The sequence below is a fragment of the Pseudorca crassidens genome, chromosome 11 (genome assembly GCF_039906515.1).
Source record: "Pseudorca crassidens isolate mPseCra1 chromosome 11, mPseCra1.hap1, whole genome shotgun sequence".
Taxonomy (NCBI): Eukaryota; Metazoa; Chordata; class Mammalia; order Artiodactyla; family Delphinidae; genus Pseudorca; species Pseudorca crassidens.
In genome coordinates, this window is record NC_090306.1 from 6,648,167 (window position 1) to 6,664,084 (window position 15,918).

At 56.4% G+C, this 15,918-nt stretch overlaps 2 protein-coding genes across 2 annotated transcripts in view; one reads left to right on the plus strand and one right to left on the minus strand.

Moving 5' to 3' along the window:
- Positions 1-7,572: 7,572 nt before the first annotated feature.
- Positions 7,573-11,271, minus strand: RBP5 (retinol binding protein 5). The gene is given in 4 exon segments (XM_067698614.1): positions 7,573-7,626; positions 8,067-8,168; positions 10,639-10,817; positions 11,104-11,271. Coding segments are annotated over 4 exon segments (408 nt in total). The 5' UTR covers positions 11,177-11,271.
- A 1,569-nt stretch (positions 11,272-12,840) lies between these two features.
- CLSTN3 (calsyntenin 3) overlaps positions 12,841-15,918 on the plus strand; it is a 28,426-nt gene continuing 25,348 nt past the window's right edge. Inside the window, exons 1-2 of the mRNA XM_067695613.1 lie at positions 12,841-13,197; positions 15,506-15,628. Coding sequence (XP_067551714.1) covers positions 13,134-13,197; positions 15,506-15,628 — 187 coding nt within the window. The 5' untranslated portion in view covers positions 12,841-13,133. The remainder of the gene's footprint in view (positions 13,198-15,505; positions 15,629-15,918) is intronic.

Here is a 15,918-nt window from a genome sequence, read left to right on the forward strand (position 1 = left end):
GGGCTGGTGGTCCTGCTTCCAAGATGGTCCCCTGACACGGCCGAGGGCTGGGGGCCTCAGTTCCTCGCTGCATGGCCCTCTTCCTAAGACACTTGAGTGTCCCCATGACATGGTAGCTGGCTTGCCCCAGAGTGATCTAAGATAGAAAGAGTAAAGTGGAGGCCAAAATGTCTTAAAATTAAAAAAAAATTTTTATTGTGGTAAGAGCCCTTGACATGAGATCTACCCTCCTAATAAAATTGTAAGTGTACAGTGTCACCTACAGGCACAATGTCGTACTGAAAATCCCAAGTGTCTTTTATAATCTAGCTTTGGAGGTAACGTAGCATCCCCGTGCCATGTTCTATTGGTCACACAGACCAACCCTGATACAATGTGAGAAGAGACGACACAAGGATGGGAATTCCAGGAAGCAGGGGTCCTTGGGGGCTGTCTTGAAGGCTGGCTATCACAGAAGTAGTAGACAGATAATGTTAGTACAATAACTGCAGAAGATCAGCTAGCAGGACGTTATTTTTGTTAAGTATGGTTGTATTTCAGATGCAGTAACATGAAGTCAGGCTCTGATCCTCTCCACCTCATCCCTGTCATCTGAAATACTCCTTCACCCACCCCATCAAGTAGCAAGACGGCACAGGTCAAAGTATGACCTACAGGGGACCAAACACAAGAGAAGGTGGGGATTTAGGAGGACAGCAAAGGGTTAAAAAGGACCAAGAAGCTGTTGAAAAGGAGAGGGATGGGCAGGAAGGAGAAGCCCCAGGTGGGATGCCCTTTCCAACCTTGGGAGGGTAGCCATAGCTTGAGTCCCGAGAATCTAGGACTGTGGTCCCCCACCAGCAGATTGTCCAAAGGGACAAGTTCAGAGGCTGGAGATCTCAGTTCCAAAGCTCCCACACCCCGGGGGCTTTGTGTGGACCCTCATGCCTGAAATAAAGGCTTTTAGTAAAGGACCCTTTAAACATACCGGGTACGTGCCTGGCTTGCTAATGGCGAGGCGGTTGGTTCTGCTGTGGCCGGCACCGTTCCTTCCTACTACAGTAAGGAGTCTATGGGTGAGGGTGCACTTGGACCTCAGCTGATCGACTTCTGTAATACTCTGTTCTAGCTCCCTTTGTTTCCTCCAAGACTTTAACAAACCCTTATTTGAACAGTGTCCCCTTGTCCCATCTGTGCTGCTCACAAAGAAAGGAGGGGAGGTGAGTGGCAGCAGAGGACAGGGGAGCCCCACTGAGGAGTGGGGGAGTGCTTTGTGACCTAGCTGCCCCTTCTCGAGCTGGGGTTCTGTCTCCATTCCAGAGAACCTCCCCCTTTAAGAATGACAACAGTTTCCTTACAGCTGGGTCAAGGACATGAGCAAGGTTTTTCTGCAAACAGTTGGGAAGGAGAGAGGAAGCCAGGGGGAAGGGTGGGTGTCGAAGGCAGGATGGTATATCAGTTATAGAGCATTGAGGCCGAGCAGAGAGGTCCTGGGAGCAGACAAAGGCACAGAAGTGAAATAATTTGCCCAAGATCACACAGCAAGGCGTGACAGTGGCTCTGATAGCCGTGACTTTAGCTCTGTCTTGCCTGCGTGCCTGGGACAACCCATGCACTACAACAACTCCTGTTCCATGCAGGGAGGAAAGAGAGGAGGGCCAGCTCTCAGCAATCGTCTAGAGCGTGGATGAAAGGCCACACGGACAATGCAGTATGTAGAAGAGATGTGTAAGACAGACTAATGAGTGATACACATACGCAGGTGGAAGGAAAACTGGGCAGGTGACGGTGAAGCAGCCCTTCGGCCTCCTGGCTCATCTGTGGGACAGGGAGAGCAGGGGAGGCCCAAACTGGGGCACAAATGGAGGAATGGCTGGAGCCTCGTTAGTGTAGAAGGATGACGGGCTGGAGGCGGAGTGCGGCAGGGGGTCAGGGGGAGGAGGGTGGAGGCTCCTCAGGCCGGGAGGGCGCTGGTTGGTGTTGGCATCGTGGGGAAGAAGGGTGAGGAGGCAGGGGGTCAAGGGAAGGTGGCTGCACGCGCACGTGGGGACTGGAGAAGCTGGGCCTGGACAGAGCCCCTGCCTTGGCGGCCCAGCCCCTTGACCAGGGCAGAGGCCCACCAGGGACTCAGGGGTGGAGCCTCGTGGCTCTGTGAACAGCTGCCACCACAGCGCACTGGGGCCGGGCCCCTGTCCACCCATCAGTTCCCTCTCTCCTGCACTGAAGCCTCCTCTCGGCTGGTGGGAGGCTGGTGGTAAACAGCGGCTGCTGCTCTGGGGTTTGCAGCCCTTGGACAGGAGTAGAGGTCTCGCCCAGATGCTGGTGCAGGGCTCGGCAGGGGCGCCCTGTCTGGGATGCACTCTTGTCCTCATGGGCATGGGGGCGCTACGGGATGCGGTGAGATTCTGGCTGTGGAGCCCCAGTGCGGGCAACAGTTCCCCTACCTCCGTCACCCCCAGGTGTTTGCCTGCCTTTACCGTCTGTAAATCTCTGTTGCCAGCCGTCGCACTTTGTTATAATATCAGAACCGGGAGCCCCTGTGGCGCAGTGGTTAAGAGTCCGCCTGCCGACGCGGGGGACGCGCTGGTCCAGGAAGATCCCACATGCCGCGGAGCGACTGAGCCCACACGCCACAATTACTGAGCCTGCGCTCTAGAGCCCGCGAGCCACAGCTACTGAAGCGCGAGCGCCTCTACTGGAGCCCACGTGCCTAGAAGCCCGCGCTCCGCAGCAAGAGAAGCCACTGCGATGAGAAGCCCGCGCACCGCAACGAAGAGTAGCCCCCGCTCGCCGCAACTAGGGAAGGCCTGCGCGCAGCAACGAAGACCCAATGCAGTCAAAAATAAATGAATAAAATAAATAAATGAAAAAAAAAAGATGGGAAATTAAAAATTAAGAAAACATCAGAACTGTGTGACCCCAGGGCATGGGCAGTGAGTTCTCATCCTTGACTGTAGAAAACAAGGCTTTGTGTCCAGTTAAGAGAATTTCAATCAAGTGAAGAGGTAGGGATAATAAAAGCAATGACAGCGAACGTTCATTAGTGCTTCCTCTATTCCAGGTACTACGCTGAGTGATTTTATGTAGAAACTTCACAAAATTCCTTGCAGGAAGCGAGTACTCTTGGTACTGCCTTGGGTGATCAGCAAACGGGCTCATTTACTGAGGGTTAGTGGCTTGTATATGTTCACACAGTGAACGAGAGGTAGCTGTTTGGCACGGAGCCTGCTCACCTGCCCACTGTGTATTATTCCCTCCCAATTTTGGATGCCATTTCAGGCTCATCTAGAGCCTCTGAGGCAAGTGGTTTATGCGTGAACACGGTGGCCTGGCTATGCCGGCAGCCCTCTGCTTGGGCACTGCCCACGGGGGACAGAGCAGAGGCTCCTAAGGGTTGCACCCTCTCCTGGTGGCCGAAACAAGAGTGAGGGCAGAGGGCAGTGAGACTCGGGCCTGACTGGGTCGGGGGAGGCAGGAGGCTCACCCACAGACAGACGGTGGGCTGGCAAGTGCTCGAGAAGAAGATAGAGGCCCCCTGTTGCTGCTGGAAGGGTGAGTGTGACAGGTCAGCTCCGTCTCAGGCCCCTGGAACCTAAATGGCCTCTGGTGAGGGTGGGTGTTCAGCATGGAGCCCAGGTGCCTGCAGAGCTGACCCAGAGCCGTCCTGTGGGCTGAGGTCTCAGGGAGGATGAGGACGGCCTGATGGGTGCAGGTCTGGCCCCTGGTCAGGTCAGGCCACTGCTCACGTCCCTGGCCTCAGAGGCCTGGGCTACCATCTTTGTTTTCTTTCTTTCTGCCCTCCTCGCAGACCCAGGTTGGCTATGTCACAGTCCTTCACATAACCCTGTGATTTTCCCATCAAGTCTCCTCACCCACTACCTTTCACCTCCTGCTGGACCTGCAAGGTCTCCCCCATCCTGGCCTGTCCACGATCATGGTCGCAGCTCTGGGATAGCTCCAGGTCAGTCTTTGGGGACCCTGATGGCACAGGTGCTGTTATGATTGAGGGTGTTATGGTGGGAGGGGTTGGGGGAGACATCCCAGAGAGCTGGCTGGGGGTACTGGAGGTGGTCCCCAGGCCGGGCAGAAGCATCGGTCTCCAGAGGAGGAAGAAAAGCCTGAGGAAGGGCAGGGAGAGGTGGGAAGGGAGGGCCAGACACAGCTAGCGGATCCTCAGCCACATCGGGGGCTGCAGGCCTCGCACTGATTGTTGGGTAATTAAGCCTAGAGCCCAGATGTGGTTCCTTCTCCTTAGGGGATAAGATTTGGGTGTGGGGAGGGGGCCAGGACTCTGCTCTCTCTTGGCGTCCTAGGATTTGCAGTGGCCTCTAAGGGTCCCCTGCTGCAATGGATCCCACAGTGTTACAGGATCAGCTCCTGCCTGGGATGCCTTTGTGTTCTGCAGGTGAGGAATTTCCTGCTCCCCTTTCATCCTGCAGGTCTGGGCACGTGGGGTGGGGGCGTGCGGGAGACAGCGGCTGAGGTGAGGGGGCAGTTGCAGGGGGATCGCAGCTAGACTTTGTCACTCCTGCCTCCTCTGGGGCCCCTACCAGGACGCGGGGCCTGAGTCCTCAGGCAGCATGGGGTCCTCTGCTTCAGGGCACACACCGATCCTGACCTCGGGTCCATGTTGGTCAGTTTCTTCTGAGCAGAGGGCTCTGGACCGACCTAAAGAATCAAGGCTAAAGGATCATTTGGAGTTCAGGCTGGAAGGTTGTTTGTGACCATTTGGTGCTCTCTGGGCCTGGCGGACGGGGAGGGGGCAGGGGCCTGGCGTGGAGCTGCGTTAGAAGGGTGCAGTCACTCTGTCTCACGTGGAAATAAACGTATTTCGTTCTTGATCATCTCCCTGGGGTCTCAGACTCTGGTCAAATGAGGTCAAAGACGGTCCTGGGAGGCACACATTTGTGTGTCCCTAGAAGGGCTGGGGTGGGACCACCATCCGTGGTCGTAGCTCCCCCCACCCCGCGCCCTTTCATCACCCACACGTCGGTGCCCTTGGGGACCATCTCTTCCATCTGACAGGCAGTGGTGCAGCCAGATTGGAATGAGGGGTAGAGTCTTCGCAGGGTGAGCATGTGGGCTGGGATTGGTGTGTGTGTGTGTGTGTGTGTGTGTGTGTGTGTGTGTCTGTCTGTCTGTCTAGTGGGGGCAGGGACGAAATATCCAACAGGGTGTTGGAGGAGCGAGGACTGAACTTGGTGGGTCTCTGGCTCCCACTGCAGCGAGCACTGCCCCCTGCTGCCCACGGGGGAAATGGCAGCCCTGGCTTCCTGCATCTGGGTGGATCCCGCTCCCACCCCCTTGGAGGTGCCCAGGAGCAGCTCAGTCCTCCTCTGGTTGCTTGTGCTCCTTTGGGGTCTCCAGGACCTCTTGTTGGATTTTGGCTCCTGGAGGGGAGTGGTCCAGTGGAGGATGTGGACCCGCAGGTGGGAGGGTGTGGGTGTTCATGTCACAGGAGTCTTGGGGGACTGAGGCTGCTTCCACTTGGGTCCAACAGTCACCATGGAGGCTTATGTGCTCCCGGCAAGATCCCAGCGAGGGGCCGACATGCAGAGCACAGACAGCAGTCCTATGGGGAGAGGCCTGGATATGCACTGTGAACTCGGAGTGGCCGGGACCTGGTGAATACACACGGAGCATCTTCCTGTGCCTTTACCGCACCTGGGAATGGAAAAGGTAGGATTCCCCCACTTCCTCTGAGCTTCTGCTGCTCTGCCCTCCCGACGCTGCTGGGGACCCTGCGGAGAGGTTGGGCAGGGATGAAGTTGCTCAGGTCCACTCTGCATTCTTTCTTTTTCTTTTTTTAAAAAAAATTTTATTTAGTTATTTTTGGCCGTGCTGGGTCTTCGTTGCTGCAAGCGGGCTTTCTCTAGTTGCAGTGCGCGGGCTTTTCATTGCATTGGCTTCTCTTGTTGCAGAGCACGGGCTCTAGGCACGCGAGCTTCAGTAGTTGTGGCTCACAAGCTCAGTAGTTGTGCCTCTCGGGCTCTAGAGCATAGTCTCAGTAGTTGTGGTGCACGGGCTTAGTTGCTCTGCGGCATGTGGGATCCTGCCAGGCCAGGGCTCGAACCCGTGTCCCCTGCATTGGCAGGAGGATTCTTTTTTTTTTTTTTTTTTTTGCGGTACGCGGGCCTCTCACTGTTGTGGCCTTTCCCGTTGTGGAGCACAGGCTCTGGACGCGCAGGCTCAGCGGCCATGGCTCACGGGCCCAGCCGCTTCGCGGCATGTGGGATCCTCCCGGACGGGGGCACAAACCTGCGTCCACTGCATCGGCAGGCGGACTCTCAACCACTGCGCCACCAGGGAAGCCCCACTCTGCATTCTTGTCCAAATTCTTTTCCAAATTCATTCCAGGCTTGTGGTGGGATGAGTGCTGCAATCCTGGTTCTTGGACAGAGCCCCAGAGACCATCTCGGATGTGCAGGGGCCTGGCCATTGCAGGAAGAGGCAGCAGGGGTGTTCATCTAGTGAGCACAGGCCAGGGATATTCCAGCATTCCCCTCATCCCCCCCAGCCAGGCTCTGTCCCCACCCCACCTTGAGCCCTCTTCTCTCTGCTCTTGCCCTACAGGAAGGACTTCTATTCTGAAAGAGCCAAGGCCCTTGGAGGTAGGGAGGTGACCAGAGGCTGGAGCTGGCCCTGAATCTGAACAGGCCCTACCCATCTGGGCTGTTTTCCAGGGCAGCGATTCTGGGACCCTAAGGGAGGGACTGTGCTGTCTTCAGTTGTCCCCCTTACCTTCTGTCCGCAGCCTTGCTGGACTGTAGGCAGAGGGTCCTAGAGGCCTGTTGCCTTCACACCTACTGTCACCCTCATGCCCTCATCTTTCTAGCCCTTAGCCTTGTATCCTTCATCTGCTTCCCTTTTCAGTCTCTTCTGGCGCTCTTGCCGCCTGTCCTTCCCAAAGCAGACGTGGAGGCCAGGTCACTATTTAGAAGCTTCCAGCCTCCCCCAGCACTGGACAGAGGTCTCGCCCTGACCCGTCCCTCTTCCCCAACGTGTAGGATGCAAGCATACAATGGCCAGGGCTCGTTAGATGTCGGTCAACGTGGTCTGTTGAACTCTGTGTGGCTGGGGCCATGACTTGGGCCTGGTTCTGTTGAGCCCATGAGGTTTCTCGAGAAGAAGGACAAGGAAATGGACCAAAAACCTCTCCCAGTAGCTCCTGTTTAAATTCTTGAATCCAGTCACACTTTTCCAGAAGGTCCACCAGTATGGTTTCCACTAATGCTCAGATGCTCAAAGCTGAGTTCTTAGATGGAAAATAAGAGGCCAGATGAATGAAAGAGGGTGGGGATCCGCTATTCTCTGGGCTCCTTTCCCCTTTGCCTGTTTCTCTCATCCAGGAGGCCAGATCTTGAACTGGATATGAGGTCGCTATTGTGCAGTGGAGTGTGAGAAAGAAAGGGCTTTGGCCTGGGGGCTGCAAGTTATAGATTAACGTGGGGTGGAGGGAGGGGGGATGCAGAGGGAGGGTCAGTGGCCTGAGAAAGGGACTGCTGACCTGGGACCATCTGGGCTTGAAGGGGACACAGACAAGAGGAGACTGGGGACTGCCGTGGTCCAGGGGGGTCCTCAGCTCCTCTCCAGCTACTTGACCTTCCTGAAGACCTGCTCGTGCACTGCATCCCTTGCAGTCATCTCCTGGGGATAGAGTAGGAATGATGAGGACAGAGAAGGTTTTTTCTCAAGGTCCTTGACCTCCATTGAATCCTTCAGGATACATCAGCTAGAGCACTCGATGTATGGGGAATTGTATCGTGTTGCAAACCCTCAGCTTTCCACCCCAGAGGAAGGAAGGTAGCTGGGTCAGGGAACTGAAGTGGCTAAGTCTCCACGTCTCTGGTCATGATTTACGGATATGCGTCTGACTTACAACCAGGGCCCACCTTGGCCACTCCACTTCTCCCTCTCTCCACTCTTTCCAGGGCTTCTGTTTTCCCTCCTTAGTTGCCTTCCTTGAAGGGAGGCGAGGCTGGAGTAGCAGACGGACTTGATTTGAGTAAGGGCATGCATCCTAGCTGGAGGGCCCCCTCTCAGACACACCCACTTGCGTCTCCTCTCCCAGCCCTCACCCTGCTCACCAGATACGACGTGTCTCCCTCCAGCCAGTGTCTCCAGCCCCAGTCAGGGACCTCCCCTTTCTCTACACATACCAGCTGCTCCTCTTCCCAGGTGACAGTGGTCTATGGGGGAAGGCGGGAATAAAGGAAGACTTGGGGGGCAGGACACCCCAAATGCATCCAGCTCACTCTGGCTGGGCTGCCTGCTTTGCCTCCAGCAGACACTGTCTTGCTCCAGTCCCTTCCTTCCAGGACTCCCGTCCCCCACTCCTAAAGGTCACTGTTTGTGACAGTGACCATTTGGGCAGAGCAGGGATGAGGCAGGATCATGGGGGGGCGTGAAATTGGGGGTTAGGGGATGAAGCGTGGAGAATTTGTTCTCTGTCACTTCTGGCTGACCTGGAGGAGATTTGGGGAAAGAAGGGAGATTGGTTGGGAGCCAACCAGGGAATCTCCTTTCTCCTTTTTCTCAGTCTCGAGGGCAGCTGCAGTGTCCCTGAGAATGAAGGATCAACCCCCTAAATCAGAGCTGGGTGGGCCTGGACCTTCCAATCACCATTGTTAGGCCCCCCAATAGGACAGGCCCCCCAAACAAGGAGCTCAGAATCTTACGGATTGTTCTTGTGGCCGTGCCACGCGGCTTATGGGATCTTAGTTCCCCCACCAGGGATCGAACCCAGGGCCCTGGCAGTGAAAGTGCAAGTCCTAACCACTGGGCCACCAGGGAATTCCCAGGGAGCTCAGAATCTTGATCAGATAGAGGAACAGTTGGTAGGTATCTGTGATACCAGGCAAGACTGTTGACGGTGGGAGTGGGGAGGGAGTGCGTCTTCAAGGCAGTGAATTAGGTTGGAGATGATGGGAACTTTCTAGCAAGGATAGAAACAGTGTAGAGGTAAGAAAGAAGAGTAGGTAGCTGTGAGGGGCTCTAACCCCGTATGTTTGTGTGGAGGCCCTTGGATGCAATGTGGAGTGTACGGCCCTTACCTGGAATGTAACAAAATGTCACTGAAAGGGTTTAAGTCAGGGAGTGTCCTGGTCACTTTTACATTTTATTTTATTTTATTTTATTTTTTGTTTGTTTGTTTGTTTTGCGGTACGCGGGCCTCTCACTGCTGTGGCCTCTCCCGTTGCGGAGCACAGGCTCCGGATGCGCAGGCTCAGCGGCCATGGCTCACGGGTCTAGCCGCTCCGCGGCATGTGGGATCTTCCCGGACCGGGGCACGAACCCGTGTCCCCTGCATCGGCAGGCGGACTCTCAACCACTGCGCCACCAGGGAAACCCCACTTTTATATTTTAGATAGATCCTTGAGGCTACAGTAGGCAGAGTGGATTAGAGGAGGGTCAAGACTGGGCACCAGATGAGAAATGAGGGCCTGAAATAAGGTGGTGACAAAGAGAAGGGTTAGGAAGGAACAGATAAGAGCCATGTAAACAAGTGATGCTCAATGGAAGTACAGTCGGTCTTAAATGCAAGCCACATATATAATTTTAAAAATTTCTAGTAACCACATTAGAAAAGCAAAAAGAAACAGGTGAAATTAATTTTAATAATATATTTTATTCAGCCTAAAATATCCAAAATATTATAATTTCAGCATGTAATCAATATAAAACTTCTGAGATGTTTTGCACTCTTTTTTGGTATTGTCTTTAAAATTCAGCATGTATTTCATACCGATAGCACATTTCAAATGTTCAATATCTGTATATAGCTAGTAGCTACCATACTGGACAGCACAGAAAAGTTACACAGGCTTCCTGACCAATTACATGTGGTGCACGTGTGCACGCGTGTGTGTGTGCACACACGTGCACGTGTTGGGAGCATGGAGGTAAGGGAACACAAGGTAATGACTGTGACAACAGCCGGCAGGACCAACACAAGGTAATGACTGTGACAACAGCCGGCTGGACCAACACAAGGTAATGACTTGGTCCTGCTGGTTGTTGACATTGATGGAGACGGTAAATATAAAAGCAGGAATAGGTTTGTGTAGGAAGATCAGAACTTTGGGTTTGACCTTGGGGCATGCAGATGGAAACATTTTGCAGGCAGTTGAAACTCCGCCCTGGAGCTCAGGTGGTGCCTCTGGCGGGAGAATCTGTGTCCAAGGCAGTTTATAGATGGTAACCGAACACATGGGTGTAGATGATTTAGCCCGTGGATAGTATACAGACAAGAGAGAGAAGGTCAAGAACAAAATACTGGGGGGAAATTCCCAGTTTAAGGGATTAACAGGGGAACTAGGGTCTGCAAAGGAGGCCAAAAGGAAGCAGAAAGGACTGCACCAGAGTGGAGTTAAAGAGGCTGAGGGAAGAGAGACTGTGGTGTCCGCAGGGTCACAGGCTAGAGGGTGAGCACATGTTTGCTCATTGGCCTGAGGGTGACCTGCCCCTTTTGCCCTGTTGGCTGGTGCTAAGAGGGGGCAGCGTGGGTGACATCAGGAGCCTGCTATCCCAGGGACTTCGTAGCCTGCTGTGGTCATCACTTCCCGGCTCTGGATGGGAAAGGTCACTTTATTTTGCCCCACTCTTTTAAGTGCCCCCTGCCCATCCACACCCCCTCCCCGCCAGCCTGAGAAAAGGTACCTGGAGCTTCCGTCCCTCCGTGATCCTCAAGTCCTCCTCAAACTCCACTCCCACCTCGAATTCCAGAGCTTAGTTTCGGAAAGTGCTGAGGGCCTTCACTGTCACGTGGTTGCCCCGATGATCAGTCTCCTCGTCTGGCTTGAGCAGCGGCGCGATCTTCCGCAGAGCCATGTTGATGTCTACGGAGGCTGTCCTCTTAGGACCAGGGTCCTTTTAGCCAGCTGGCCAGGGCCTCCTCCACCCGCAGCAGCAGCCTGGAGCTGGGAGCATCCCCTGGGCTGGGTCTGGGACTGTGGATTTACTCCTTCCTAGCAATGCCCCTGGCTAGAAGAGGAGCCCAGCCCCCTGACCCCCAGCCTTTCCACGATGTCGGACCCTCGCATCCCCCCTCCTCAATGGGACTGGAGGCAGGAAGGGAGAGGGGAGAACGGGAGTGAAAGGGCTCGGGAGGGGTGAGGCGGTTACTTAGAGCTTGCAGGTAGCTCTCCAAGTTCTTCTGCGAGACAAAGCAGTAGTAGCCGATGAGGTTGGGAGGCATGGTCCAGGCTGGCCAAGGTGGAGGTCAAGATTTCAGGAGAATAGAGGGGGCAGGGCAAGGAGGGAGGGGGTGTCATCCGACAGGTGGGGCTGGGAGACTCCTGGCCAGCCTCTGCACACACAGAGGCAGCTTGTGTAAGGTCTGTGCTACCAGGGTTTTTATAGAGGTGAGGCCCTGTTGCAGTAAGAGCTCCTGCCAGACTCCCCGCGCCCCCCCCCACCCAGGTGATGAGTGTGAGGCTGGTGTCTGCAGCTCCACAGAGGGGCAGGGACTTGGCAAGTTTTTGCCTGACCTCGGCTTTTCCTGAGGAAGGAACCTGGAACAGGATCTGGGGCTGTCGGTCAGGCTACACTTGAGCCTTCCCGAAGGTCAGTTTTGGCTTTCAGCCCATTTCTGGCAGGTTTGGGAACCGTCCTGAGACTCCAGAGTCAGCCTCTCCTGGGAGGGAGCTGGTCTTGCTGGGTGGAGGGGCGCGCCCTTTCAGACTCACCCAAGGGTGAGTTCTAACAATATCCTGAGATCTTGGAGTGAGTCGGGGATCCCAAAAGGTATGAGGGGGAGGAGGTGGGGAAAGAAGGGGGGACAGCCAGCTGGCCGGGAGCGCCAGTGAGGAAAATCCTCTAGCGCTGGCCCCTACAGCTCCCTCAGACAGCATCGCTGAGCTGGGGCCCCCGACACTGGCTTTCCAGACTCTGTCCTATAGGAGCATTAAGAGGGGGGCAGAGAAACTGCGGAGGGGGCCGTCAGCGGCCTGACAAAGTCTGGCTGGAGCAGAAGGTGAGGGAGGAGCCGCTTGGCTGTTCGGGAGAATTCTACGCGCTTTGGCTTGGGACCCAGAGGTTCCCCTCTCCTTTTGGAGTCACTGATGGTACCGTCAGCCACCCGCGTCCCCAGCCGTTGGCCAGCCCACGCTTACCAGATGTACTCCCATTGCGGGGGGCGGTGCGCCTCAATTACTGTGTGCCCCGCCCCGCACTCCCTGCCCCCTCCCCCCGACGCGCACTCTTCTTTGCCTCTCGAACCCACCAGCCTCCCTGGCTTCAGAACCAACTGGGCTGGTTCATCAGGGTTTAAGGTGGGAAATTTGGGGCGAGCGGGTGAGGGAGGGTGAGCGCAAATATCTCACTCTTCCTCCAGTCCCAGAGCCGGGTCCACGGCCCGGCTGCCCACCCCGTGGCTTCCTCAGAGACCTGGGGCTGGGAAACGAAATGCTGGCATAGGTCGGGGTCAGGTGGTGGGTTTGACTGCGAGGTTCCCAGGAGGCACCCAGCAGGGACTTGCTGATGGAATGAGCTGTGAAAAGAGGTTAATGCAGAGTTGGTGATGGTGGTGGTGGGGTGACGTGGATGCTGTCCCTCCTCGCCTCCCTCAGGTCTCCGTTGACGTCTCCTCTCCCCACCCCCGGGCATCTCGCTTCTTCATTCTCCCCATGGCCTTCTTTTTTCCCACCCCCTCTACGGCTTTCCAGCTTCCTCCCCAGCCCCCGCAGTTCCCTTGCCCCCCCAGATTACAGTCAGGGGAAAAAGCCCTAACACCTTCTCCCAACCCTGCTCTCCGGTCCCATTGGTTCCCACCCCCACCCCCCCGCAGCACCTGCCCCCCCACCAGTCACCCGATTGGCCAGCGGCCCCATCAATCCTCGCCTGGCCGTGCTGACGTCATCCTGCAGTAGCGGGGATGGGGTGGGCATGAGAGAAAGAGCCAGGACGCGGGGCTCCAGAGCGAAGGAGAAGAAGCCACTGCCAGTCCCCCACCTCAGCCGCCCAGATTGGGGGGCTGCTCAGGTCTGCTCTATGGACTAGGGTGGGCGGCAGGCTCCTTTCTGTCTCTGCCCTGCTGCCTGCTCTCTTCCCTCCCCTCCTTGGAGAGCCCCTGCATCCCTCCCCCAAGGTGGAATACGCGGGCTTGAGGCTCCCGGGGGAGAGCGATCGGGGCCCGGCGCTGCCCGCGCCACACCATGACCCTCCTGCTGTTGTTCCTCTTGCTCGGCTCCCGGCTCCCCTCCAGCTCCTGCAACAAAGGTGAGTGAGGCGGGGGGCGGGGGCACTGAAGGAGGGGTCTCAGGCAGGGCGGGGTGGGGGGGCGGTCGGGGTGGGCAGGAGCCCTTAAGGCTCCCTGGCCCATGACAGGTGGTTCTTCAGACCACCTCCCTTCCCATCCGTTTTCTCAGACCTGCCCCCTTCTCTTCTCCCTCGCATCCCCCTTCCCACATCCTCCTCTCTGGTCCATCTCTACCCATGTGCTTCTCTTGCTCCCATTTGGTCCCCATTCCCATCCTGGGCTCTCTCTCTCCCCCTCCCCCAATTTCTCCCTCCTGGAGCTATGTCAGGTCTCAGAAGGACTTGCCCCTGAGGGGCGATGCACATCTCTGGGCGGGTCTCCGTTTTCACCGGGGTGTGCCGGGGCTGAGGGTGTGTAGCACATCCATCTGGTTCCTCTCCATCCATCCTGGGGAGAAACTGTTCCCTGCAGCTCAGCGATTCGGAGCACGTATGTTTTGGCGTGTTCCTCTGCATCCGTAACCTTCCGTCTGCATGCAGCTGGGCCGAGGGTTACCAGAGCTGCCCTCTCTGCAGACAGCAGATAAATTCAGCTGGGTGAGGCCGTCCGAGGGACCAGGAGGGAGGGAGGGGGTGGGGGCCGAGGGCTCAAGTAGGTGGAGACGGGCAGGGAAGGGCAGAGGTGGGTGTCTGGGAGTGTTAATTGAGTGGTGAGAGGGGAAGGGAGAAGGAGAAGGGAGATGAGGTGTGGGAGGGGATGAGAAGGGGGTGGACCAGGGTCAAGGTGGAGGCCAAAAAAAAAAAAAGAGAGAGAGAGAGGAATGAAAGGGAAATCAGGAAGAACAGGTGAGGAGAGGGGGAGGGGAGGGTCCAGGAGGGAAAAGACAGGGAGCCCAGGAGTCAGTGAGAGGAGATGGACACAAGGAGAGAGTCGGGGGCCGAGAGGAAGGCAGCAGAAGGGTGGGGTGGGGCGTGAGCTGTGCGCAGCCCCTCCATCCTCGGCTCAGTCTCTGACCTCAGCCGGCTTCCGAGCCTCCTGCCACTTCCTGTGTTGGCTTCTGGGCACCATCTTGTGGCTTTCTCCTCTGCCACTAGAGAAGGGGGTCATGGTGGGTCCTCCGCGAGGAAGGGGCCGGCATTCAGGTACCAGAAGGCTTTGGGGGATGTCACTGGAAGAAAGAATGGAAATCAGGATTGCTTGCTCACCATGACATACTGGGGATGACTTTCTTTTTGGAGACTCAGTTTCCCTCTGATGATATGTCTTCCTCTGCCCAGGTCTCGCTGATGGGCCATCGTGGATGTGCTCTGGGAGCTTAGGGATTGGCTTGATGGGATCCAATAGAGCAGGCCGTGGAGGTTGGCGTTGGTGAGGGGAAGGGAGCCCCTCACCAGGCTGGTGGGAGATTGGTCCTGGGGAGGAGACGTGATTGAGTTGAGTCTGGTAGCAGATGGGGAGATCTGGAGGCTGAGTGAGTCCCACATCCATTGTGGATCGGCTGGTGGCTGAAGGGAAGAGGGGTGGGGTAGGCGAGAATTAGGACTCAGCCATGAGTCTGTATAAGAGAGGGGCTCAGGGAGTGTGGGGTTGGGTGGCCTTCTGGGGGACATAGGACCGTGTTGGTTATGAGTGTGTTCTCTGGGTGTGAGGGTGAGAAGCAGGGAGAGGATTTGTCGTGTTTCTAGGCCATTTCGATAATCCCTGAGGATGTCGGCTCTGCTGGGCCCAGCCGTTCAGCATTGATTCCTCTGCTCCATCCCTGCCTCTCTCTGTCCTCCTCCCTCTGTCCTATATATTTTCCCTTCTCTCTTTTCTCCTCTTCCCTCTCCTCTGGGAGAATGGCCTTAGGATGGGGCTTGGCAGGGAGAAGAAGGGATCAAGATTGAAATGGGGTGGTGGTGGTGGAGATGATAAACAATCAGGATCTCAGGAAGCTTCTAGTCTGCTTTTCCTAACCTCAACTCTGCCCTTAATCTATCTCTTCCCTTTTCCAGGGCCTTCTGATGGCCCACCACTGCTCCCTGAAGACCCGGTGTCCACACTCTAGCTCTTGAAATCCCTAAAGAAAGTCTCCACCTTCTGACCAGGTTTCCCAGGGGACATGGCAGTCCCCCTCCCCCCAGGGCAGGCTGTGGCCATGGAAACTGTCTATCTTGTGACCTCCCGCAGACCCTCTGACTCCCTTCATGGCTGATTTCTTGTCCTCAGTCCTTTCTCCTGCAGGTGCTTCTGCAGGGGCTGGACAGGGTGGTGATGCTGGAGTGTGTTGTCTGGAGGTGGAGGGCCAGCTCACAGGTGCTTCCTTTCCTCTCCCTGGGGGCGGGGCAGCCAACAAGCACAAGCCATGGATTGAGGCGGAATACCAGGGCATCGTCATGGAGAACGACAACACTGTTCTGCTGAACCCACCACTCTTTGCTTTGGACAAGGATGCCCCCCTGCGCTATGCAGGTAAGTGGGGTTGGGGCAGAGGAGGGCGGGTAGGATAGAGAGAAGTGGGTGGGAGGGCAGGGGCAAGGGAGGAGAGGGGAGGTCCTGGGAGGGAGAGCAATGAGGACGTGGGGGAAGAGGAAGAAGTAGACTAGGAGGAAACGGGCCACAGCGAGGAACGGTGGTAAAATAAAGGGGGCCAGAGAGGAGGACGTGGGCAGGTGGGGGTCAACGCAGTCAGACTTTGCCGGGTCTCAGACCTGGGGGCTCTGAGAGGTTGCCGCTCAGGGAAGCTGGTGTTGGAGCTGATT